This window comes from Neofelis nebulosa, chromosome 2 (genome assembly GCF_028018385.1).
Source record: "Neofelis nebulosa isolate mNeoNeb1 chromosome 2, mNeoNeb1.pri, whole genome shotgun sequence".
Taxonomy (NCBI): domain Eukaryota; kingdom Metazoa; phylum Chordata; class Mammalia; order Carnivora; family Felidae; genus Neofelis; species Neofelis nebulosa.
In genome coordinates, this window is record NC_080783.1 from 209,238,504 (window position 1) to 209,261,470 (window position 22,967).

Genomic DNA, 22,967 nt, shown 5'->3' on the forward strand with positions numbered 1-22,967 from the left:
TGGCTTCCTGGAGGAGGTGGGGTTTAAGCGGGACCCGAAAGGATGCTCAGGGCCTTGGCAAAGGGAGGTGGGCGAGGTGCGGGAGGGGCAGGAGCACACTCAACCCCTTGAGTCTAGATTTCCTAGACCGCGAAGGCTGCTTGGCGCTCCTCACGACATCCTGAACAGACGGAACGGGACAGGGGAAGCAGCGGACTCTGGGGCATGGGTGGGCGCGTTCTGCAGGGATTAGTGAGCTTTGCCCACGCGGTCTTCCCCTCGGTGGGGGGATCCATCCATTTGGTCCAGCTGTTCTTGGTCTGGTGGAACGGGTGAACGGGTGAGCGGGGGCCGAGGCAGGGCCTGAGAGGGCAGGTGTGGAGGATGGCCACGTGCAGGAGGCCAGCTGGTGGGACTGTCACCCACTCAGGGCGGCCCCTGAGAAGCAGACCCTGTGACCAGGGATTCCGGAGCCAGTGGCCTATGTGGGAGGGTGTCCCAGGAAGCCAGGACGGGAGGGAAGAAGCCGATACAGGTGCATCCCGGAGGCTATTGTGGGCAGCCTCTCAGCCTCAGTCCTGCTGGGGAGCTCGAGGGGACAGCGAGCACCTGTCTGAGTGGTCCCAGCCAAGGGGCAGGGGGGCCAGGAGATCCATCCAATATCTCCCGTCGGCCGAGGCTGCTCTGGGGATGCTAGTTCTCTGGCGCACCCGCCCCCACTCCTTGAGCAAGCTGAGTGGGGCTACGGCTGCCTGAGAAGGCTGTCGAGGGGTCAAGGGTGTGAGTGGGTGCGGACACCTGCCACATTGCCCTCGTCCCTACTGGGATGGCTCCTTCCCATCCCTCAGGCCTTGGCCAACCATTTGGATGGCACCCCAGCACGAGGGTCCTTCCCGGGTCTGCACCCCGCTCGCCCCTCATTCAAATTCACACCTTTGTGGAATGTGTGCTGAGCCATTCACTTACGTCTCACCGCCCCCCCTTGTTTACTATCTTCCCCCCCACAAAAGTTTAATTCCCCGCTGGATTCCCCAAGACACCTTCTACCATGCCAGGCTCCTAGTAGGTGCTCAATTAAAACGTCCTCGGAAGGAATGAATTACTGCCAATTCCAAGCTGGGAAGTTCTGGATCCTGAGGCTCATTCGACAGACATGTGATAGATGGGGCCTCTGGGGCACTGGGAGGGGCAGTGACTTATCCAAGGTCATGAACCGGGGTGCTACCCCAGGCGGCAGAAGCCCCGTCACCCCCACCGGATGCCCGCCCCTCCGGGAACCCCACCAGCAGGCGGAGATGCTCTGGGAGTCCCTGGGGCTCCTTCCGCTGCCTGAGAATTGCTCTCTGCCAATTCTTGGTCATCCAGGCTTCCTTCTCCCCCTACTTTTCCCAAAAGCTGAAGAGCAAGCAGCTCAGACAGCTGTGGAGCTGGGACTCTCTCTAGTTGAAATGCATTAATTTGTAAATATCTTCATTTATATGTAAATGCGGAGTCCCCGCGCCCCTCCGCCAGCCCTAACGGGGCCCTGCAGCCTAAAGACGCAGCCTCCTTCGGCATGGCTGCTCTCCGTGATCCGATTAGACTCTTTCCTTCCCTTCTGCTTTCGCTTCCCCCCAGGCTCCTCGGTGCGCTCCACCTGGGAGGCCACCGCCGGAACCGAGGCTGGGGAAGGAAAGAACACTGGCCACGAGTCAGCACTGCTGTGTGACCTCGGGCAAAAGCCACCTCCCTCTCTGGGCTTCTGTTTCCGTCAGGCGTGAAATGGGCAGGGCAGCAAGGTGTGGGCACAGGATGAGGTGGCTTGGGATCCGATGGGGCCTGTGTCGTTCCAGCAGGGAACCCTGGGCCTCGCCCAACTTCGACCCCGTCTGTAAACCAGGGCTAGAGAAAACAGCAAATCTGCCTGCATGTACAGGGTTGTTCGCGGGGATTAGCAGAGATTCAGGGCGTATAAGGCGCCTTTATGAGATGTGAGGAAAGGTGGGTTTTTTTTGTTTTTTTTTTGATGGTGGAAGAAGGAGGGTTTTTTCTGGGCAAGAACAGCAACACACAGCCATCGCTCAGCGACTGAGGCAGCGCTTTATGTGAATTAACGCGGGGACCCTCCCAAGGCTGGAGCGAGCTTCTTACTGTTGTCATTGCCTTCTAGAGACTGGGGAAACTCAGGCAGAGTCCCCAAGCCCGGGTGACACTAATGCAAGGTGGGCGGAAGGGCAAGGATTGGAAACTCAGGCCGTGGGACAGAACTCTCCCTTAAACCCCACGAGGATTGTACGAAGCAGATCCTATGAAGTCTGTTGACAGGTGAGGAGACTGACACAGAGAGGGGTTAAGGCCCTCGTCCAAGGTCACTCAGTCGGGAGTGGCTGAGCTGTGTTCTGGGAGAGGGTGGGGGGTCAGGGCTGCTCTGGTGGTCCCGGGCTTCCTTCTGGGCGTAGGAATCAGATGGAGGGGGGGTTGGAAATGATGGGACAGGCTGTGGGGGTGGGGTGATGGTAAGCACGTGGGGAGGGCGCAGAGGGGGTGGGGGTCTGGGAACCGTGGGGGGTGATCTGAAAGTGCACTTGCCCCAGCATCATCTGTGGTTCCCAGAATAGTTGTTTTCTTGTCCAAAATGAGTTTTTCATCCGGACTGTAACTGGCTTGTCTTAGGTGTGCCTTAATACCTTAAGGTGCCCCAAATCCTTTTTGGAAGCAGGTCCAGGGGAAATCATAAACGTCAATAAAGGCATCTGTGCGGCCATTTGCCCCCCGCCTCCGTGTCCCTTCGCGCCCACGTGCTCACCAGACCTCCCCCCGCAAGGGCTGGCTGGTTCTCAGCTCCTGGCACAGAGCCCGGAGAGGAGGGGGACCCAGAAAGGTCCCACCTTCCGGCTTACAAAGTGCGCAGCAGATGATCACCTGCCAGAATCCCCGTGCCGGGCTGGGTGAGCCCTGGGCAACCTTCCCGTCCCGTTTTCTTATCTTACCCGCGGGAAGACTGAGGCTCAAAGGGACGAGGAGCATACGCAGGGTCACCTAGCCAAGGTGCAGATTTCACTGTGCACCTACTACGTGCCAGCCCTGCACACTGCTGCCTTCTTGCCTAGGCACTGGGCAATGCATTCGCTTGTGTTGTGTGGAAAAACACACATACACGTGTGTGTGTGTGTGTGTGTGTGTGTGTGTGCAAGACTATGCCCGTTCAGTGCCAGTCTTTAGCTTTTCATCAATGCAGCGGGACTCCCACCCCTCTCGCGGAGCTGTTGGCTTTGGGGGAGATTCACTCTGCTACGGCGGGGGGGGGGGGGTGTCGTCCGAACAAGGTGTCTTGAAGGAAGGCGTCTGCTTGAGTGGGTCCTGAAGCCTGGTGAGGAGTTTACCAGGTCGCCAGAGGGAGAGGCATACTGGGAAGTGAGCGTTAAGGGTCCGAGATGCAAAACAGGACCGGGGCCTTTGGAAAGTGCACGAGAAGGGTGTGGGGGCGTGGCACCCACACACCTAGAACACGGCAGCACATGGGATGGGATCTGCTTCCTTCCGGAAAGAGGGTAGGGGTAGAAATATTAAGTGTCTCTGTCCCCGGGGGCTCTTCCTCCCCAACCTGCTGCCGCTTCCGACCTGGGGTCCAGTTGTTTAGGGTCGGTTTTGCTTGCTGGGCAGGGGCCTGTGGGGACTGGGAGAGCGTATGGCACGGGCTTCAGGACCAGGCAGAACTGGCTCACATTCCAGCTCTGTCCTTCCCGGCTGCGGGACTTTGGGGAATGTGGCTCACCCTCTCTGGACTTCAGTGTCCCACCTGGAAACTGGGTTTGGAAAACCCACTTTGCGGGACTGCTTGGGAGGAGCTGGCTGGGGAGGCTGACGTCAAGGGGCACGCGGCAGGGTGGGGACGTGACCCCTTTCCTGCTCTTCCTTCCAGGGCACGTCCCTCTAGGCACCGGGTTCCCTTCTGCAGCACAGCCCCCAGCCCTGCCTTCCAAGCCCATGGAAAGTGATCCAGAGAACCGGCAAGAGCATCGCAGGGCAGATAGGAAAGGGCTGGGGAAGTGGCCCCCAGGCCCCGGCCCCCAGCCCCCAGCCTCGACCCCTAGCCCCTGGCTCCTGGCCCCCAGCCCCCAGCCCCCGGCCCCCAGCCTCGACCCCCAGCCTCCGGCCCCCAGCCTCGATCCCCAGCCCCCAGGCCCCGGCCCCCCGCCCCTGGCCTCGACCCCCAGCCTCCGGCCCCCGGCCTCGATCCCCAGCCCCTGGCTCCTGGCCCCCGGCCCCCGGCCTCGACCCCCAGCCCCCAGCCCCTGGCCCCCGGCCCCCAGCCCCCGGCCTCGACCCCCAGCCTCCGGCCCCCGGCCTTGATCCCCAGCCCCCAGCTCCCGGCCCCCGGCCCCTGGCCTCGACCCCCAGCCTCCGGCCCCCAGCCTCAATCCCCAGCCCCCAGCTCCCGGCCCCCGGCCCCCGGCCTCGACCCCCAGCCCCCGGCCCCCGGCCTCGACCCCCAGCCTCCGGCCCCCGGCCTCAATCCCCAGCCCCCGGCCCCCAGCCCCTGGCCTCGACCCCCAGCCTCCGGCCCCCGGCCTCGACCCCCAGCCCCCGGCCCCCGGCCCCCGGCCCCTCACCTCACGGTGGACTGGTACACCAGGTCCTCCCTCTTGCGGTAGTTCTCCATGTACGAGTAGTTGGTGGAGAACATGGCGTCAAAGGTGAAGATCTTTTGCTTGATGGTGCCGCCGTCCGTCACCTGCAAGGCAGCACAGAGGCAGCTACAGGGGAGCGCTCGGCCGGCCTCGCCCCTTTCCCCCAGACAGAGCGCGGACGCAGGGACACTGGAGACGCAGAGCCAGGACGCCCGGCCCCCAGGGGCCCTGGGCGAGGCCGCCAGGAGACACGTCACTGCCATCACCAGAACGCTCCCAGGTCATCCCCACTCTGCTGATGTGTAAGCCGAGGCTCTGGAGCAAAGTGACTTCCCAAGGTCCCGTGCCGGGAAGGAGCACAGCTGGCTCTCCTCTCTGGCAATCATTTCCGGTAAATTCTGTAAGGGGTAGGCACAGAATGACAGGGGAGCCCAGGCAGCCCCTGTCTGGGGACAGGGTAGTCACAGAGGGCTTCCTAGAGGAAGGGATGTCTAAGTTGCCTTCTGAAGGGAGAACAGGAGGCAGGCAGCCTGGCAAAAGGTGGGAGAGCTCTGTAAGCAGAGGAGACAGCAGGAGCAAAGGCCCCGTGGTAGGAAAGAGCAGGTACGCTCAGGGAAAGAGGATTGTGTGCAGCGTGCCCGGTAGGCAAGGGAACTCAACTGTCCCTGCAGGCAACGTGGAGGGGGTCACCTTGGATTCCATTTACAGGTTCCTTCAGGCCGTAGGGTGACGATGGTTGGAGGGGCCTGTCTGGGGGCAGGGGGCTCTTAAGAAGCCTGGGGAGAACCCACTCTGCTGTCACGGGGCGGAGGGAAGAGGACAGCTTGGGGGCTCCCTCTCCTCCAGCTGCCCTCGGGACGGGAGGGAGGTCACGAGGCCCCCACCTCCCCAAGCACACGGAGGCCCAGAGAAGTCAGGGGACCTCCGGAGGTGACAAGAAAGCCTATAATGGAAAACAAAGGCTGTTCCGGTGCCCAGCTGTTCGCGGCTGATTGAAAGCTGGACCCAAGTGTCCCGCGCTCCAGCTCGCCGCCCGGCACATCCTCCCGCCTGCGCTGCCTCCAGCTAATGAAAGTGTTACTCCACAAAGCAGCAAGGTATGTGTTGTCACTGTTTCAATTATTTATCTGTTTACTCGGCCGCAGTTTTCCCTACAGTTTTCCGCCTGCGTCAGCAACTCTATTATAGACCGGGAGCTTGCAGCCTCTCGCTGCTCAGCTGGGCTCCGCGCTAACAGCCTGCGACCAGGGAGGCCTCATGCCTGGGCCTGGAGAAGTGGAATTAACTCCCCGCGGCTCTGCATGCTGGAGGCAGGGGGGGCCGGCTGGGAGGGCTTTCTCCAAGGGGCTGGGCTGGGGGGCACCCTGGAAGCTGCTTGGATCTGTAGCCTTCCTGGGAGCCCCGGCCTGGGTGCAGCTGGGCCCCTCTGGGCACATCTGGCTTGGACCACATCTGTCTGGCCCAGCTGGTGTCGTTACTGGCTTAGGGGACACAGGTTCAAGGCAAGCTGGCTAGCATTTATGGGGCGCCAGCTGTGTGCCAGGCACGGGTCACATCAGTGCGTGTCACCCCCACCCCCGCCACGGTCTGCAAGCTCATGAGGAGTCAGGAGGCCCCTGACAGTCCCGGGACCCCCAGGGAGCCCCATAGGCAGGGTCAGAGTGATGATAAGCTTCCGGAACCCGGGGTGCAGAATCAGCGTTGGGACTCCCCTCTGCAGGGTTTCTGCTTACCCCTTGCCAAGCTCAGGTCTCTCTGACTCTCCTCTGGGCTTATCTTCCTTCAGCTCATACTTTTCACTTATTTTCCCCTCTGGGGGCTGTGTGCTCCCCTCTGGGGGCTGTGTGCTCCCCGCTGGCCTCTTCCGCAGCACTGGGCCTGGCTTCCCAGAGAGGGATGGCCGAGACTGAAGGACCAGGGAGGAAGAGGAGCCAAGAACCTTCAAACCAGGACCCTCGGTGGTGGGGGGGGGGAGGGTATGATATTGCCCAACCCCCAGGGGACAGTTGGCCACGGGTGGAACCATCTTTGGTCATCACAACCCGGCGGGGGCGCGGGTTTCGTACTGGCATCTAGCGGCAGAGAGCGCGGATGCTGTAACCAGCCCACGATGTGCAGGACGGCCCCAAAGGTGATCTGGCCCCCCCATGAGAAATGTGCCTTAAGCCCTTGCTTCCTGCTGGCACATAGGGTCCTGCGGAGGGAACGGCAGAGACAACAGGTGGCCCGTTTTGCAGATGAAGAAACTGTGGCTTGGAGAGGAAAGGAGATTTAGCCACGGTCCCACGCGGGGCCCCTGGCAGGGCTCTGGCTCCCACGGGGCGGGCCCCCAGGGGCTGAGGACAAACCAGTCCCCCCCCCCCCCCAGCCCCCACGACCCTTTGCTGTCAGCAGGAGGATGCCTGGAGCCCAGCGGAGGTTTGAGGAATTTTCTCCCGAAGTCATAAAAGTGGAAGGCGTCCTGCCCATTTGACTTGCAGCCTTGCCTCTTCTCTCAGGTACTGCTTTTTATCTCCTCCTAAAATGCGGCAGCCCTTATCGTCCCAATCTCGAAATTCACTCCATTTTTTTTATTATACAAAGGAGAAAAAAACCTGTCGGTAAAACTGTCTCCACAAATTTATTCGCCGGGACTGAGGGTTTTATTACTAGGAAAACACACCTACACCCCACACGTCCACACATTCCCACACACCCCAGATAAAGCACGGAAGAATTATCTGAGTCGTAAATCACTGTTTCAGGCCGAGGGACAGGGGAGTTTCAAGGACGCACCTAGTTTTCCTTTGGTTTTATTTACATCTTTTTTTTTTTTTTTTTTTTTCTTTCCTGGGGCCAAGTCTGGGGCCTTCCCGTCAGCCTAGGAGGAAATAACTGCTTCCCATTAAAGCAGCCTGGGACAGCCAGAGCCCGAGGCTTGTGATGTCCCTTCCCTGGGGCTCAGGGAAGGCTCTGGAAAGGGACTGCCTTGGAACGCACCGTCAGGCCCCAGGCCATGGGCCAGTGGCTATTTGCGAGGAGGATATTCTGTGGTTCTTGGTGACAGCAGTCCCTGAGGTGAGGCTGGGTAGGGGGAGAGGGGTTATCACAGGCCATGGGTGGGCAGCTGGTGTGATGAGTGACACCTTCTCTTTAATTCTGGAAACATGTTCCAGGCCTAAGACTTTCAGGCACTGTTCCAGGCCCCGGGGGAGAGGACGAACCACATTTCAGATGTGGCCGCAGTCCGTCTGGTGGGGATACACAGCCCACAAGGACCTGAGACAGCAGAGCCAGGGAAGGCGAGGCTGTAGCAAAGATATTTGCCAACTGTGACCTGACACCCATGGAGGGGCCAAGGATTCTTCTGGGAGGAGGGGTGATCACGGAAGGCTTCCAGGTGGAGGTGGGCCTCTTCAAAGGGTGCTTAGTCCCAGCCTGGTGCTCCCGGCCTGTGGGAGGCTTTCGGGCAAGAAGCAAGGCTGATTTTCTCCACCCCCAGTCAAATTCTTGATTTCGGTTACTAACTTTCTGCGCCTCGCCTCTTCAAGCCTCAGCTTCCTCATCTGTAAAATGGGATAATGCAACCTACCTCTGTCCCTCTCAGGAGGATTAAATGAGATGACATTTGTAACAGCACCTGGTGTGTGGTAAGCGTCCGTACAGACGGTTATTTTTACGCATGCTAACACTTTTCCGGGTCATCCCTGCTTCTGGGTCCCTTCCCACCATCCAGAGCTGGGGCTGGAAGGCAGAACAGTTCTTACTGGAAAGTCAGAGGATGTAGAATGTCAGTATGTGACAGAAGGGGGCCTGCCTGGCAAGCACGGACTGGAGACCCGGTGGGCAGGTGGGCGCGTAGAGCCGGGGCGCAGAGACTTGTCCGCACTCATGAGATCAGCCCAGAGAGAAAAATGAAGGACGCTCCGAGCAAGCACCTGGAGGCAGGCTGGTCCCTGGGGCTCTGACACGCTCCTCTGGTGCCATCGCGGCTTGGGACCGTGAGATCATGGCAGGCAGAGGAAGGCAAGGCTGGTGGGAGCAGACAAGGTGCTGTCCTGGAAGGCCAAGGCCCAAGCAATGTGTGCGTGTCCCCTCCCTGGAGGATGAAATGCTTGAGTGTTCATTCACTCCTGCGACAGATTTTCACCGAATCAGTAAATAGGCCTTTGCGTGTGAGCTACTCCTAGAACATAAACCCTACGAGGGCCAGGCCTTTATCTGTCCCGTTCGTTGCTCTGTCCCCAGAGCCCGGAACATGGTACTCGCTCAATAAATATTTGTTGGATGAATGAATGAATGGAATTGAGTCCTTACCACGTGCCAGGCACTGGGGTACCACGAAGAACAAGGAGAACGCTCCTTGCCCCAGGATGGCCCGCTGTGTCCACACCCCGATCCGACCACGGCTGCCTGGTGGGAGCGGGCTGGTCCAGCCGGGAAGTGGCCTCGGACCGACCACGAGGCAGTGATCCAAGGGGGATCAGCAGAAACCTGAGCTGTGGTTTCTCAGACGTCCACCTGCTACAGGAAAGCATCTTCCTTGTGCAAAGGGCCCACTTGGACTGCAGAGAGGAGGCTGCGCACACACTTCTGCAAAAGAATCCGAGTCCGAACTGGCATGTACCCGGCCTGGCTGTACTGCTCGGAAGGGACGTAGGAAGCCGAGACCCGGGTTCTGCCTCCCACAGGCTGGCCTCTGCACTGCTCCCCTCTCTGGGCGTCAGTTTCCTTAAGTGTTCAACGAGGACGTGTGCAGGGTGACTTCTGAGGACCATTGCTACTCTGAACGCCCAAATGCTCTGGTGCTAGAACAGCCCGTCCTGGAGACCACAGCCACTCCTGCTCTAGCCTTGCCCTCCAGGGCTCGGCAGCCGCCCACAGGCCCCGAGGCAGCAGACCCTGTCCCAGGGCGCTGGCCGTCCCCCAAATCCGGCAAATCTGGCTTCAGCTAGGTTGGGTTGATTTTCAAGCGAAGCCACCAAAGCGTGGCAGACGGGCTCAGTCCAGCCAGTCGCACGGCCGGCCGGCTGGGATTTTTCATTTGAGAAACTAATGCCTCCAAGTATACCTCCCGTCCCCGGGTGCCATCATCCGGAAGAGAGAGAAAAAAAAAAAGAAAGAAAGAAAGGGGGGAAAAAAACTCACCTCCCCCCCCCTTCTCTTTGTGTTCCACAGAACCAATTACAGGTTGGAAATAGCTGTAATAAACTTGATATCCCACTTATGGGCCAATCCCGCCGCGGCTGGAAAGTGTAATAGTGGCAGAGAGCGAAAACTGCTGGTATATTTTGCCGCAGCTGTTTAAATTGCCTGCCTACATTATCCCGGCTCCTCTCCAGCCGGGAAGGAATTTGCTCTCCTGGAAATGGAGCAGCTAAGGTCTCTGGGGCTGGGCAGCGAGGGGGAGCGGGTGTTGTTGCAAGGAAGGTTTTAATGAACTGATTAGACGTGGAAGACGGACGGCGCCTGGGCTCTCGAGATGGGCGACCCGGGTTCGAATCCCAGCCCAGGCAGCTTCCAGGCAGAGCCCTTGGTGTCCAACGGGCAAGAGCCATGCCAGCCCCGAAAGGCTCTTGTTGGGGGGAAAGGGGCATTTAGTCGGACAGCGCAGGTGGGTGGAGTGCCGCGCCCACCCTGAGCCTCCTCGGGTCTCGGGTCTGCCGTGGTCGCTGTCCCTGCCTGGCTCTGAGCCTCAGTTTCCTCATCTGTAAAACGAAAGAAAGACAGTAGCTGAACCCATGCCCCAGAGTTGTCAGAAGTACTCAAAGAAAGGGAAGAATAGATGTGAATTTACTGCTCCGTTCCTCGTACTGTGACAGGCGATGAGCATTCTAGAAACTTCTGCCGTGAAGCCACGACCGAGAAGCCCCTTCCCGCCTCACGCAGCCCCACGTGCAAAGAGGACAGCAGACCCACTAGCGTTCCTAATGGGCTTACTTGAGATCGAGCCAGCCCCCGAGCAGAGCTCAAGCCGTCGCGCTTTCCTTTACCGACTGAGCTCTTCTGTGAGCCGCGCCTGATTCCGGGAGCACAGCTGGGAGCACAGCCCGCGCAACGGTGAAGAAACGCAACCGCCTCACTTACATTTCTGCGGCGGGTGTTTTCTAACCCCTCCACCAGCAGAAGGCGAGCTCAGGAGGCTGGGGTTTCATCATCTCGTTCGGTGCTGTTCCCCAGCTCCCAGAGCAGAGTCTGGGGCAGAGCGGACTCTCGGTCCATATGTTTCTAGAAATGAACACACTGCGGGCACGGAAATGGGGTCCAGGGAAGGGCTGCCACTCGCCCAGGCTCCCCAGCCGGTAAGCGGACGAGCACAGATTCAAACCTGGGTCTGGTTCCAAGGTCCAGATAGGAAGTGATCCAGGCAGCGGGGTCGGATGAAGTGTCGGGCAGGGGGCATGGAAGGCAGGGGGCATCTAGGCAGAGGGTAAGTTGGGCAGGGGCGCAGGGCAAGAGGCCATCTGCTCAGGGAGGAGGGAGAAAAAGAAGGCAAGAGGCAGAGAGGCCGGTGAGGCAGCCTCCCCATGGCCTGCTGCGGAGGGCAGGGGCACAGGGCTCCCGGCTGCTTGGCTGCCATGGTGACTGGGGTCGGTCATCTTCCCCTAGATGACCCCTGCCCACCTGCTCTCCACCGTGGGTCTGCTCTTGAAGCTCCTGGGCCCGAGAGCCGGGCCAGAGCCACCCCAGGGAGGGCCTGGGGGAGGAAAATGCTGGATTCCCAAGGACAGACGTGGGGGGGGGGACATCCTCCAGCCAGGCGCCACCTACCTCCCCGGATGGCCTGATTCCACCCCTGCTCTGTCTCCCTTGTGAGTCCAGGCTTCCGGCAGGGACGGGCTCGGGGTAATTGGCTTCCCCCGTGTGTGGGTGGCAGATCCGGTTTTGACAGAGACAGCTGGTGTCATAAATTGCTCTGTCTCATCTGCTTACTGTGGGATGGCAGACAGCAGCTCAGGGATGGGGAGTGGGGCGGGCCGAGGGCCCGGGGGGCTGGTGAGAATGGCAGGCAGGAGCGCGGCTGCTGGCTTCGTGGGCTCCGCACTCGTGGGCAGGTGCTCGTGCAAGCGTGAGGACGTGTGTGTGCCACTGGCGTGAGCCCAGGGCCAGTTCACGAGGGTGAGCCCCGGTGCAAATGAGGAAACCTGTGGTTTGGGGGTGGGGGTGCGGGTGCGCGTCGGCAGGGCTGAGTGTGCAAATCTGTGCGCTCTGGGGCTGCATGTAAGGACGGGCGCCTGTGCGGGCATGTGCGTGTGTGTCCTGTGTGTGCAAATGCGAGGGTCTGTGGGTGTGTAAGAGTGACTGTGTGTGTGCGCGTTCAGGGTTGTGTGTGTCGGTCTGTGGGTTCGTGGAGTGTGTGCACTTACTTGTGTGTGCACGAATGATGCCTGCACCCACAGCGTGAGAGTTTATACACCCTGTTCCCTGCCCTGGGCCACGGGGATAGGGGATGTCGGCTAGGGCGTGCGTGTGCGGCCTGTACCTTTCTTTCTTTTTTTTTTTTTTTAAATTTTTTAATGTTTATTTTTAAGAGAGAGAGAGGGAGGGAGGGGCAGAGAGAGAGGGAGACCCAGAATCCGAAACGGGCTCCAGGCTCCGAGCTGTCAGCACAGAGCCCGACGCGGGGCTCGAACTCATGGACGGTGAGATCACCACCTGAGACGAAGTTGGGCGCTTCGCCGACTGAGCCACCCAGGCGCCCCCGGCCCATATGTTTCTGAGAAATGCCAGCCTGGGAGGCACCATCACGCCAGCCCGGGCCCTGGGCAATCTCCCAGCCCCGTCAGTCAGATGCAAAACCATAGGTCAGGGCCCAACCACCTGAGCCCTTCAGACTCCACCAGGCACGGGCTGCTCTCAGACCTCCCTCTTCTTCTCCTGTGTACCCCCAAACCCACACTGCGGGGCTAGTGGCCAAGAAGCTGGGGAGACCGGGAGGACGCATACAGATGCTAGATGCTCAAACTTCTGCGCACAGCAGAATCACCTGGCCAGGTGGGAGGAGGGTTTTAAAAATGTCAATTTCTTTGAAAGCCCACCCCAGAGGTTCAAATTCAGTGAGTCCTGGGCAGGACCTGGGTTTTGCATTTTTTTAACAAGCCCCATTGGGTCGGTTAGATGCAGGGGTTGGGGACCACAAGAGGGAGACTCTGCTCTAAGCCCCTGGCACCCCCCCCCCCCCACCCCCAAATAGGGCCTCTCTGCAGCTTTCCCAGGTGGCTGTCAACTACCAGACTCTGGATGTCCTGGGAGGCCCTGGCAGCAGGAGGGACCCTTGACTGCCCCTCTAGGCCCTTTCTCTACAGAAGGCTAACCTGAGGTCCAACCAGGAGAAGGACACGCCCAGGGTCACACAGGGAGGAGGTGGCAGGGCCGGGGTGGGGGGAACCAGGTCCTTGGCTTTGAAGAACCCCCTCTTGGCCCTCTGATGCTTGCAATCCAGACCCCAGAAACCACGCGTCCCCACTGAGTGCCGTATAGCTGTGGCACCGGGGACATTCTTGTCAATCGGGGTGTCGTATCCTGCTCCCTGCCTCCTGACGATGAGCCCCAGCATTAGACATGGTGCTGGGACGGAGGAGGGAGGAGGGATTGTCCCATCTCTCTCTCCCCGAAGGTCACTCCTCACTTCCTGCCATTTGCGTTCATTCCTCCAGCTCAAGTGACCTCAGCTTCTCATTGGTCTATTTCCTCGTTGGTTCATTCAGCGCTTCGTGGGGGTCGGGCCTGTGGCCAGATCGTGGCATCAGACAGGGTCCCGGTCCTCAAGAGCTCACAGAAAGGGCGGGGCAGGGCATCGCAGAGAGAAACACAGGCAACCTGTGCTCACCCGGCCTCGGCCACAGCAGCCTGGGGCGCAGGGGTGAGGGGAGGGCTCAGGGCGGGCCCCGCACAAGAGGGCGCGCTGAGCGGTGCCTTGGAGGATGGGGAGAGTCTGCGGGCCAGACGAGAGGCGGAACAGTCTAGCCCTGGAGACGGCCAGGCAAAGGCACCAGAGCAGACAAGAGTGACCAAGGATGCGACCTGGGATCCGTGGGGTGCGGTGGGGGTGCAGGGAGCACCCTGGGGGGGGTGGGGGTGGAAGCAGGATTGTGGAGGGTCGTGCTTCACACAGACGGAATCTGGGTTCGGCAGTCGAGCCCCTCGGTCTGAATCTCATCCAAGTCATTTCACGTCTCCCTGCCTCAGTTTTCTCTTTATAAAATGAGGATAAACAGTAGCGCCACCCTGTTGGTGGCTGGAGGACGAATTGACGTCTCCGGGGAAAGAGCCTGAAGAGTGGCTAACGTACAGTAAACGGTATAATTGTGCGTTAGCTTATCAGTGGCAAAATGCTTAGCACGGTATATTGTACATAGTAGATCTTGTTTTTGCTATGATTTCGTGGGAGGGAGACAGGGAGGCACTGAAGGCTTCAGGCAGGGGAGGGAAAGTTCCCATCAGGGTCAGAAAGCCCCTCTGGCTGCAGGGTGGACGACAGATCCAGGGGCCAGCGGGTCTGGACTTGGGAAGAGGCCTTGAGCGCAAAGAGAAGCGACCATTTCCCCCCAGGCCCCTTTTCAGGGTTACAACTAGGCTTTCGGGTCCCACAAGCCAGTGGGGCCAGCGTGTCCTGTCTGACTCCGGTGTCTGTGTATCTGTGTGGGAGGCTGTGGCCCCCCCCCGCCCCCCCCCCCCCCCCGCCTGTGACACCCCTGGGATGTCCCTCAGGGGCCACGCTCGGCACTCGGTGCTCCCACCACCCCCGGGGGCTGCCCGTCAGCGAGCACACCTGTGGGCTGATTGTGGGGACAGATGCCAGCTCGTGGTCGTCTGGCTGGCCACGGCAGTCAGGAGGGCCGCCAGCCCTCAGGGAGGGGCCCCGCCGTGCCAATCCGGCCCGTGTCAGCCCGCCCACCTGCTAAACAAGGGCGGAGTGTGCCAGTGAATATTACTAGGCTGGCGAATCCTGCCCACTGCCATTCACACGTGGCCTTTCGGGCAGCCCAGCCCCGGTGGAGCCCATCCTTCCGTCCGTCTGCAGCAGCCCCGTCAGCCCCAGCCCCTGCTAGAGAGAAAGAGCACCGAGCGGGGAGCCAGGAGGCCTGGACCCCGTCCCTGCTCAGCCACTCACGGGCAGTGGATGCTGGGAAATTTGCATTCTGTCTCCGAGCCTCAGGTTCCCCATCTGTTAAATGGGGTGGAGAATGGCCGATCTCTAAGCTCGCTTCCCGGTATTCCGTGCAGGTGGGGCTGGCAGTGGACAAATGCTGGGTGGCAGAATTCTGCACTTGAGCGGTCACACCAGAGCCGATCCAGTGGTGTTCATTTATTCCTTCCTTCAGTAAAGACTCGCCCTGTCCCCGCCATGTGCCGGAGGCTGTTTTAGGTGCAGGGGATAAAGCTGCGAACGACACCAAGTCCCTCTTCTGCTGGAATCCACACTCCAGTAGGAGGAGACGGATAACAAATCAAATGAAGGGAGATCGAAGACATGTATCAGATTGGGATATGTGTCGTGCAGACAATGCAGGGAGAGTGACGGATGGAAGGAGTGGGGGCCACGGCAGATTAGGTGGCTGGGGCGGCCCGTTTCAGGAGGCCACATTTCAGCTGCCACTGCAATGAGGAGGCAGGGTCAGTCTTGCTTCCCACCTGCTCCCCGTGAAGTCCTGTTCGTTCAAGCTTCTGGCTTCTCATTTAATCCCCACGACACCCCTCTGGGCAGTGCTGCCTGCATTTTACAGATGGGGGTACAGGTCTCAGAGAGGTGAATGGATTCGCTGGCGTGCCCTCAGTCCAGATCCAGCCCGGCATCTACAACCCTCGTTTTATTGTGTCTTCACAACCAATTTTCGCTTTCCCGAAGACCAGTCTTTTTTTTTTTTTTTTTAAGTTTATTTATTTATTTGGAGAGATAGAGAGTGCGAGCGTGTGTGCACGCAAGTTAGGGAGGGGCAGAGAGAGAGAGGGAGAGAGAGAGCATCCCAAGCAGGCTCCGCACTGTCGGCGTAGAGCCTGACGTGGGGCTCGATCCCTCGACCCCGCAAACCGTTGAGGTCACGACCTGAGCCGAGACCAAGAGTCGGATGCTTAACCGATAGAGCCACCCGGGCTCCCTCAAAACCAGTCTTAATGTTTGCGAAAGGCTGAGTGACCTTATACAGATCGCTGGTGTCCCACTCCCTGGCTTGGTCCTAGGGCTTCATGTCTTATCCCCTCTAGTGTTGGATCGTGAACATTTTCAAACATACAGAGGAGCATAAAGTTTCAAAACCAACAGCCAGACACCCGCTACCTAGCTTCCACAAGGGCCGTCTGGCCACACCAGTGCATCACACGCTGCTCCTTCTCCTCCTCCCTCCCCATCCACCTGCCTGTGTTCCTGCCGGGCATCCGAACGTCGCGGACATCAGTGCTCTCTACCCCTAAGTGCTCCGGCACACACATCGTTAAGAGTTCAATGTTTACTTACGGTTCTGTCTTTGGAGGTTTCGAACTTGCGTGCAACGAAACGCACAAATCTCAACGATAAGCGGCATACATCTAGGTAACGCAAACCCCTCTCACGATGTCGAACGCCACCATCATTCCAGAAAGTTCCTTCTTCCCCTGCCCCGTCAGTCCTCTCCCCTAGAGCGCGACCGTGATTCCGAGATTTCTCACCCCATTTATCCCTGTTCTAGTATTTCATAGAATGGAATTATGACACGCGGTTTTTGGCGAAAGCTCTTGTTTTTTTTTTTTTTTAAACCTATGTGTTTATTTCACCTGCTACTGCTTTGTTGGCCAAAGGGTCAATTTGATTCAACTAAGCGTTGCCTGAGAACCTACTATGTGTTAGCCCCCCCGCTCCCCGCCACGAGAACCTACTAAGTGTCAGTGACCCCAGCCTGGGCAGGGGTCTGGGGCTCTGAAAACTCTAAGCAGGCACAGAACGTCAGGATGAACGGGACCCGGTGCAACAAAGACCCTGGAAGGTGCTTCCTCTTAGCCCAAAACACAACCGGAAGCCGGCGGGCAAGGAAGCCTTGTGATGCCACTGGTGCTTTGTGCCTCTGGGCACAAAGAAGGATGGAAAAAGATGAGGTGAGTCAGGGAAGATGTTCACAGAGGGACAGAAGGCATGGACGTCAGTCTAGGGATCCAGCAGGCTGAGCCTGAGTGGCTGCCTCGCTTGGGGGTTTCCATGAGATGCTGCACCTTATCTGGCTCTCTCCCAGCCGGGTAGAGCGGGGTCCCTGCCCCCTCCGCTCCCCTCATTGGACGGCTGCTGATGAGCACACGGAAAACAGCACTGTCAGAGAGATTCCCGTAGACTGTCACGTTTCTTCTCACGGCTGCCTCACGTCTGATCACCGAGCTGCACCCAGCGGAAAGACAGGGCTGGGCCCTTCCCCGCTTTTGCATCACAGCCGGGCCCTGTGAGGTGGGGAGGCAGGGGAGCTGAGAAAGGAAGGCTGGCTCTCCACTCCCTTGGCTTGGGACTTGGAGACTCTGAGCCCCAAAGCAGAGCCCTGGGTGGACATTTCTCCCCATAACTGCTCCCAGGATAGTCTTCCGGTTTTCCATGGGAGAGGCCGCCCACCGTGGGGTCAGCCCCACCGTGTGCCGTCCGTGTGCTCACACAGGGCCCTGTCTTAGACGGCCTCATGCTCGGTTCCATGCTCTGCTGTTGCCTCCTGGAAATTTGAAATTTGTAACCATTTTTCAGGGAAGGACCCCACATCTTCCTTTCCTACCGGGCCATGCCAATTAGCTAGTCAAGCCTATGTCCAAGCAAGCAAGAGTTTTCTGGGCCTTCCCTTGGCCCGATTCCTTAAACTAGACCAGGACTCCACAAATCTTCCGTACTTGTAGATATTCTAGAATTTTCAGGCTATACAGTCTCCGTCACAACCAATCAACTCTGCAGTTATGGCAGGAAAGCAGCCACAGACCATCTATAAACAGATGAATGGCCGTGGCTATGTTCCAACAAAACCTTGTTTGTAAAAACAGATAGATGATGGGCTGGATTTGGCCTGTAGGTCATCGGTAGCCAAGCCCTGGCCTAGATTGCGAGCCTCTCCTCTCCTTGTCTGCCTGTCTGATTCTGGCTCATTCTTTATGACTCCACTCAAAAGCTTTCCCTAAGGTCTTCGGGGATTATTCAGCAATCCCTCCCACCCCTACCGCCACCAGCACCTGTACATATCTATTTACTGAGCCTGAGCTAAGAAACAAGCTCCGTGCTAAGCACGGGGGCCATCGTGGTGAGCAAGGAAGCATAGCCTCAGCCTTCACGGAGCTTTGTGGTAAACGCCTGGGGAGTCCTGCCGAAGGGCGGGGCTGGGACCAATTTGTTCAATACCGTGCATCTCCAATCTTAGCATAATAATGTGTTAGCAACACGAGTGAACCGAGTGAACCGATACCCAAATGCATGGCCAAATGCTTACAATTCTTTCCTTTGAGTTGGACCACTTGAGCCCCTGGATCATCTCTGAGATGGACCTAGTTGATGTCTTTACCAGAGAGGTTGAGCAGCTTGCCCCAAGACACACAGCAGCAAGCTAGTGACAGAGGTGGGATTCAGACTCTTAGGTCAGGACCGTTTCAACCATCGTCAGGGGCTGGACTTAGGCACTGGTTTCCTAACAGAGCCAGGAGGGCCACACGGGCAGCTATTATCTCCGGTCTCAAGGAAGGACATTCCTCTCCCCACTGGGTCAGCAGGAGGGCTGGATTATTTCCTCTGAGGGAAAGAAAATTGAAGTCTGGTGCTGGGTCTTTATTACAAGGAAACTGTCCAATAAAAATCACCCAGTATATTAAAAAGAAAAATCTTTACCTGGTGTTGAATGAACACTTGGTGTTATTACATCCCCCAAAAATCCCATTTGCTTTTCATTATAGGTCTGGTTGTGTTTTGTTTTCTGGTCCCCAGAGAGCAAGGATTTCACCGGCCAGGTGATTAAAAAGAGGAAAAAAACAAAAAACAAAAAAGGAAGTGGGCTTTGGAGTCAGACCATCTTGGGTCCAAATCCCAGCTTGACCATAGAGTCACTGAGAAACTTAGATAGTTCATTAACTTCTGTGAGCCTCAGTCTTCTTGTCTATAAAATGGGGATATTGCTCCCTTTTTCCCAGGATTGAGGCAAGGAAGAAAGGGTGATGTAATCAATAGTTGCCACGCTGTGCCCAGCACCTATACAGGAGACGGGGCCCCTGATCTCAGGGAGCGTACATTGTACTGAGACACCGATCATGCCCACAGACACCAGAAAATCAAAAGAGGAGGGGGCGACCGGGTGGCTCAGTCAGTTAAGCGTCCGAGTCCTGATTTCAGCTCAGGTCACGATCTCCCTGTTCTTGATTTCGAGCCCTGTATCGGGCTCTGCACTGACGGTGGGGAGCCTGCCTGGGATTCTCTCTTGCTCCCCTTGTCTTTGTCCCCCTCCCGTGCTCTCTCTCTCTCTCTCTCTCTCTCTCTCAAAATAAATAAACTTAAAAAAAAGCAAGTCAAACGAGCCAGATGATTTTGAGTGATGCTCGTGGCTACGAAGCAAACAAGCCACAGCGAGGGGCCAGAAGGTGACCTGCGGATTCCGTAAAGGCCAGAGGCGGCTTCTTTAAAAGCTGAATGATAAGAGGGAGCCAGCCTTGGAGAGGCCAGGGAGAAGAGAATGCCACACAGGGGTCAGAGCAAATGTAAAGGCCCTGAGATGGATCAAGCTTGCTCTACGAGGGAAGAGAAAGGCAACTGGAGGGTGGAAATGGGGTGAGTAAGGTGGAGAGCGGTGGACCCTCTTCTGTTCAGGGAGCTACCTGAGGCCAGATCACATAAGACCTAACAAGCTGGTGTGAGGAGGTTGAATGGTTTTCCTGCTGTAATGGGAAGACACAGGAGGGCCTTGAGCAGGGGAGTAATCTGACCTGATCTACAAATTTAAAAGATCCCCCTGGCTGCTGGTGGACAAGGGACCGTGGGGCCTGGGGAACTGGGAGATCTGGCCAGAGCCTCCTCAGTCATGATGTAGATAGCAGGTGCCATCTGAGGATGGAGTGGACAGAGGCCCTTGATCCCTTCCTTTGGTGGTGTTGTTTTTTCCTGCATATTCCTGCCGTCTGAGAAGTTTCAATGTACACCTGAGGGCCAAACGGAGAAGGTCCTGAGGACCTTCGGACCTGGGGTAGCTTGGGATTAAAGTGCCTATTTTGTCCATTGGCAAGACTCAGAACCTGGCAAGAGATCTAATTTCTTCCGAATCACACATTCCAACACCAGAAAATGCAAGAAGCCACTGGCGTGGTCACACGGGCAATGGACCAAGCAGCCTCAGGGTCACGATGACATGACAGCGATAATGACAAGGGCTGAGACGCGCTGCGGCCCACGAGCTTACTCGGCGCCAGGCACGGTGCTCAGTGCCTGAGTCACTTGCTCAGCAGGTCCTCCAGGACCTGTTAAGTAGGGCTCTTACTCTTCCCACCTTGCAGATGGGGAAACTGAGGCCTCAAGGGGTGAAGTGACTGGCCCAAGGTCATGCAGCAAGGCTCTGGCGGAACTGGGCTTGGAGCTCAGGCTGGAAGGGCAGCCGCACTGCCCGACCTGTCACTCAGACCCTGGGAGTGCGTTCACAGCCTCACCTGCCAGTGTCTCGGGAGGCCCTCCTCTCCCGTCACAGTGACTCGCCAAGCAAGGGCCCGCCTGTCTCCGTCACTCATGAAGCAGAAAGAGAGTTAATGTGCTGACGTCATCAGGTGACGGATACCCTTAATGTCAAGACCACCCTTTCTAACTGACGGAGGCACTCAGAGATGGAATGGAGTATGTGCAGCGGGTAGTGAGCTCCCCGTCGTTGGGGGCATGTAAACAACAGCTAGAGGATGCTTGGTAGAGAGCCCCCGAAAGTCCATCCTCCGTCCCTGTGTCTGTGAAGCGGGCAGAGAAGTCGTGTCTCTGTGCCGAGAGGCACTGTTAGGACACCCCCCCCCCCATTTGAGCTTCTCTTGGGCCTGCTGTCTGAAGCCCGACTCCATCCCTGCCTCTCTCCACGCCTCACCGGCCCACTAAGTGAGGCCTGAAAATTACTTGCACGGTCAGGTAAATATTACAGCAGTCAAAGGTGCGGCTTTGGTGGGGAGAATGATGTGTAATTTGCAGAAATGTTACTAGTGCGTCAAATTACACACGCAGCCCAAGAGTGGGGAGCAGTGATTGGCAGTTTCAATAGCGCCAGTTCGGGTAGTTGGGTGGTTTCTTTTTTCTTCCCTTTTAAAATGGCTGATAGACTCCGATTCGAAGGAGACGGAAGCGCACCCCCTCTGGCAGTGGAGTCTGCCCCGAGGGCGGGAAGCCCAGTTGCCACCTAGCCTAGCCTTGTAATCGCCACGGTCATGATCACAAATCTGGTCGCTGGTTAGTGGCGGGCACGGAGCAGCCTCAAGGGGGACCTGGTTCAGGCCCTCTCTGCGGGGGAGGGGGCCTGCCTCTGCAAAGCACCTACTAGGTGCCAGCTCCTTGCTGATGTGGCCCCTCTTGCTCCCAGCTTCCCTGGAGACGAATGAAGCACGTGCCGACTGTTGGGAGACGCTTGGGGGACATGAATCATCTGGGAACCCGCCCCCCAGTCCTCTTCCCGTTCTTCCTAGAATATCTGCAGCCGGGGAAGAAACAAATCGGGGGGACCTAGCCGAGTGAGCGGACTTTCTCAGAATTGTTTTCTCTCTGGATTGAACTGAGGTCTTCAAAGGAGCCACTTCCCCGAGCTTTGCGGGAGGGAGGAGGTGAGGTGGCCGGGCAGGGGTCCGGAGTCTCTTGATTTTGGTTCCCTACAGGGCTGGTAATTCAGCCCCCAGGAATGCCTGGCACACAGAGAGATGGGCAATGAAGCTGCCGCCAGCCAGCACAAGACGTGCAGCCGGCCTCAGCCTCGGAGCCAGAGTCCTTGAGGAAGGAGGGGGGAGATGCCCGAAGGGGGAGGATGGCGGGCGAGCGCCGAAGCAGGATCCCTCTGGAAGGTGAGTGGCAGGAGGCGCACAGAGCCAGAAATATGCTTCTGAAATGCTGGGAAGCCTCTTGGTTTACGTAGGGGGGAAACCCAGCTCCAGGGAGGGGAGGGGACAAGCCTAAGGTCACACGGCAAATAGCTGCTAACTCGGTGGCTGTCCTTGGCTTCTTGGAAGCCCTCTGCTCTTTCCCAACGGTCCTGGGGCCCTGCTGGGAGGTGAAGGCCTGGGACCGTCTGCGGAGAGCAAGGAGGGAGTCTCCTTGCTGTCAGGTGATAGGGGAGACATGTCCTTGACTGGGGAGATTCAGCACCTGCCCTCTGGGGGCTGCTGGTCTGATGGCACACACGTCCTCCCCAGTCCTGGGGAACTGCCAGACTGATGGGGGAAACACAGCTCTGACTCTAATGGAGCTCCCAGTCTGATGTGGGAGACAGAGCTCTGTGTGAAAAGGTGCAGACTCTGGACTTGGGGAAGCTTCCAGGCTGAGAGGAGGCTTTCTGTCCAAGGCCGCCCCTCGGCTGAGGGAGGCCTGCAGTGAACGCTACCTGAGAGCTTGGTGATCGTCCTCCTCCTCCCCCTCTTCCTCCTCCTCTTCCAGGAAGTCCTCCTCAAGACTTGCATCCCACCCTCGACACATGATGTAGGCGGCCTGGATCCTCCTTGGTCCACTAGGAATGGACTGACAGTCACCCCAAAGCCTGGGCCAATGCCCCAGCAGTCCCTCGGGGTGCCCTACCTGTCCTAGGCGTTCCCCTGGCCTATCACCCCAAGTCCCATTAGCCTGAGGCGGCCTCCCCCACCTGCGAATGATGTCAGAGCCCATCAGAAGCTGAAGTCACCCTCCTGCCACCAGACCCTCCCTCTGCAGGGTGCCCAGGCCTCACTGTGCCAGAAATAGCTGCTGCTCTCACACTCTGACATGTTTATTTACAGCCCATTTGCTCCTGGACTAGGAGGTTCGGGGGAGGGGGGGCTGGGGACATCAAGAACAATCGAGCAGCTCAGGAAAGAGACCGCCCTGAACTGACACAGGTGAAGGATTCAGGGCAATTGCAACATGAGGCAAACCTGTGTGCATTCCAACCTGTAGAATCTGCCATCGACAGGGCTAAGGGGGGGCGGGGGTGGGGATTCTTGCCTCGTGTGGCCCAGGTGTGACAAATGACTTTCCTCCACCCAGAGCGACCTGCGGGACAGTTGTCCAGCTGCTTCCCTGGCCCCTTCTGCACGAGTCCCCCCGGACGGAGGCTAGAATTCGTTGTTTGTTTTGCAAGTTGGTGACAAGTAATTTCCTCTCCTCCCAAGCCATATGGGTGGCCGCCCTAAGCAGGGCTGGAGGAGAGACAAATCACAGCCCGGGCCTCAGGACCTCCCACCTGAGTGCACACGGTGTTCTGGACGAGCCACAGGCAAGCTGGGAGC

At 58.2% G+C, this 22,967-nt stretch overlaps 1 protein-coding gene and 1 long non-coding RNA gene across 3 annotated transcripts in view; one reads left to right on the forward strand and one right to left on the reverse strand.

Moving 5' to 3' along the window:
- IGSF21 (immunoglobin superfamily member 21) overlaps window positions 1-22,967 on the reverse strand; it is a 231,678-nt gene that overhangs the window by 72,136 nt on the left and 136,575 nt on the right. For both annotated transcript variants that reach the window (XM_058718900.1, XM_058718901.1), the window contains exon 3: window positions 4,572-4,693. In XM_058718900.1, the coding sequence (XP_058574883.1) occupies window positions 4,572-4,693 (122 nt within the window). The remainder of the gene's footprint in view (window positions 1-4,571; window positions 4,694-22,967) is intronic.
- On the forward strand, window positions 1,820-4,079 carry LOC131505391 (uncharacterized). Its single transcript, XR_009258382.1, has 3 exons — window positions 1,820-1,959; window positions 2,129-2,283; window positions 3,881-4,079. It is a non-coding gene; the product is annotated as an uncharacterized LOC131505391 (long non-coding RNA).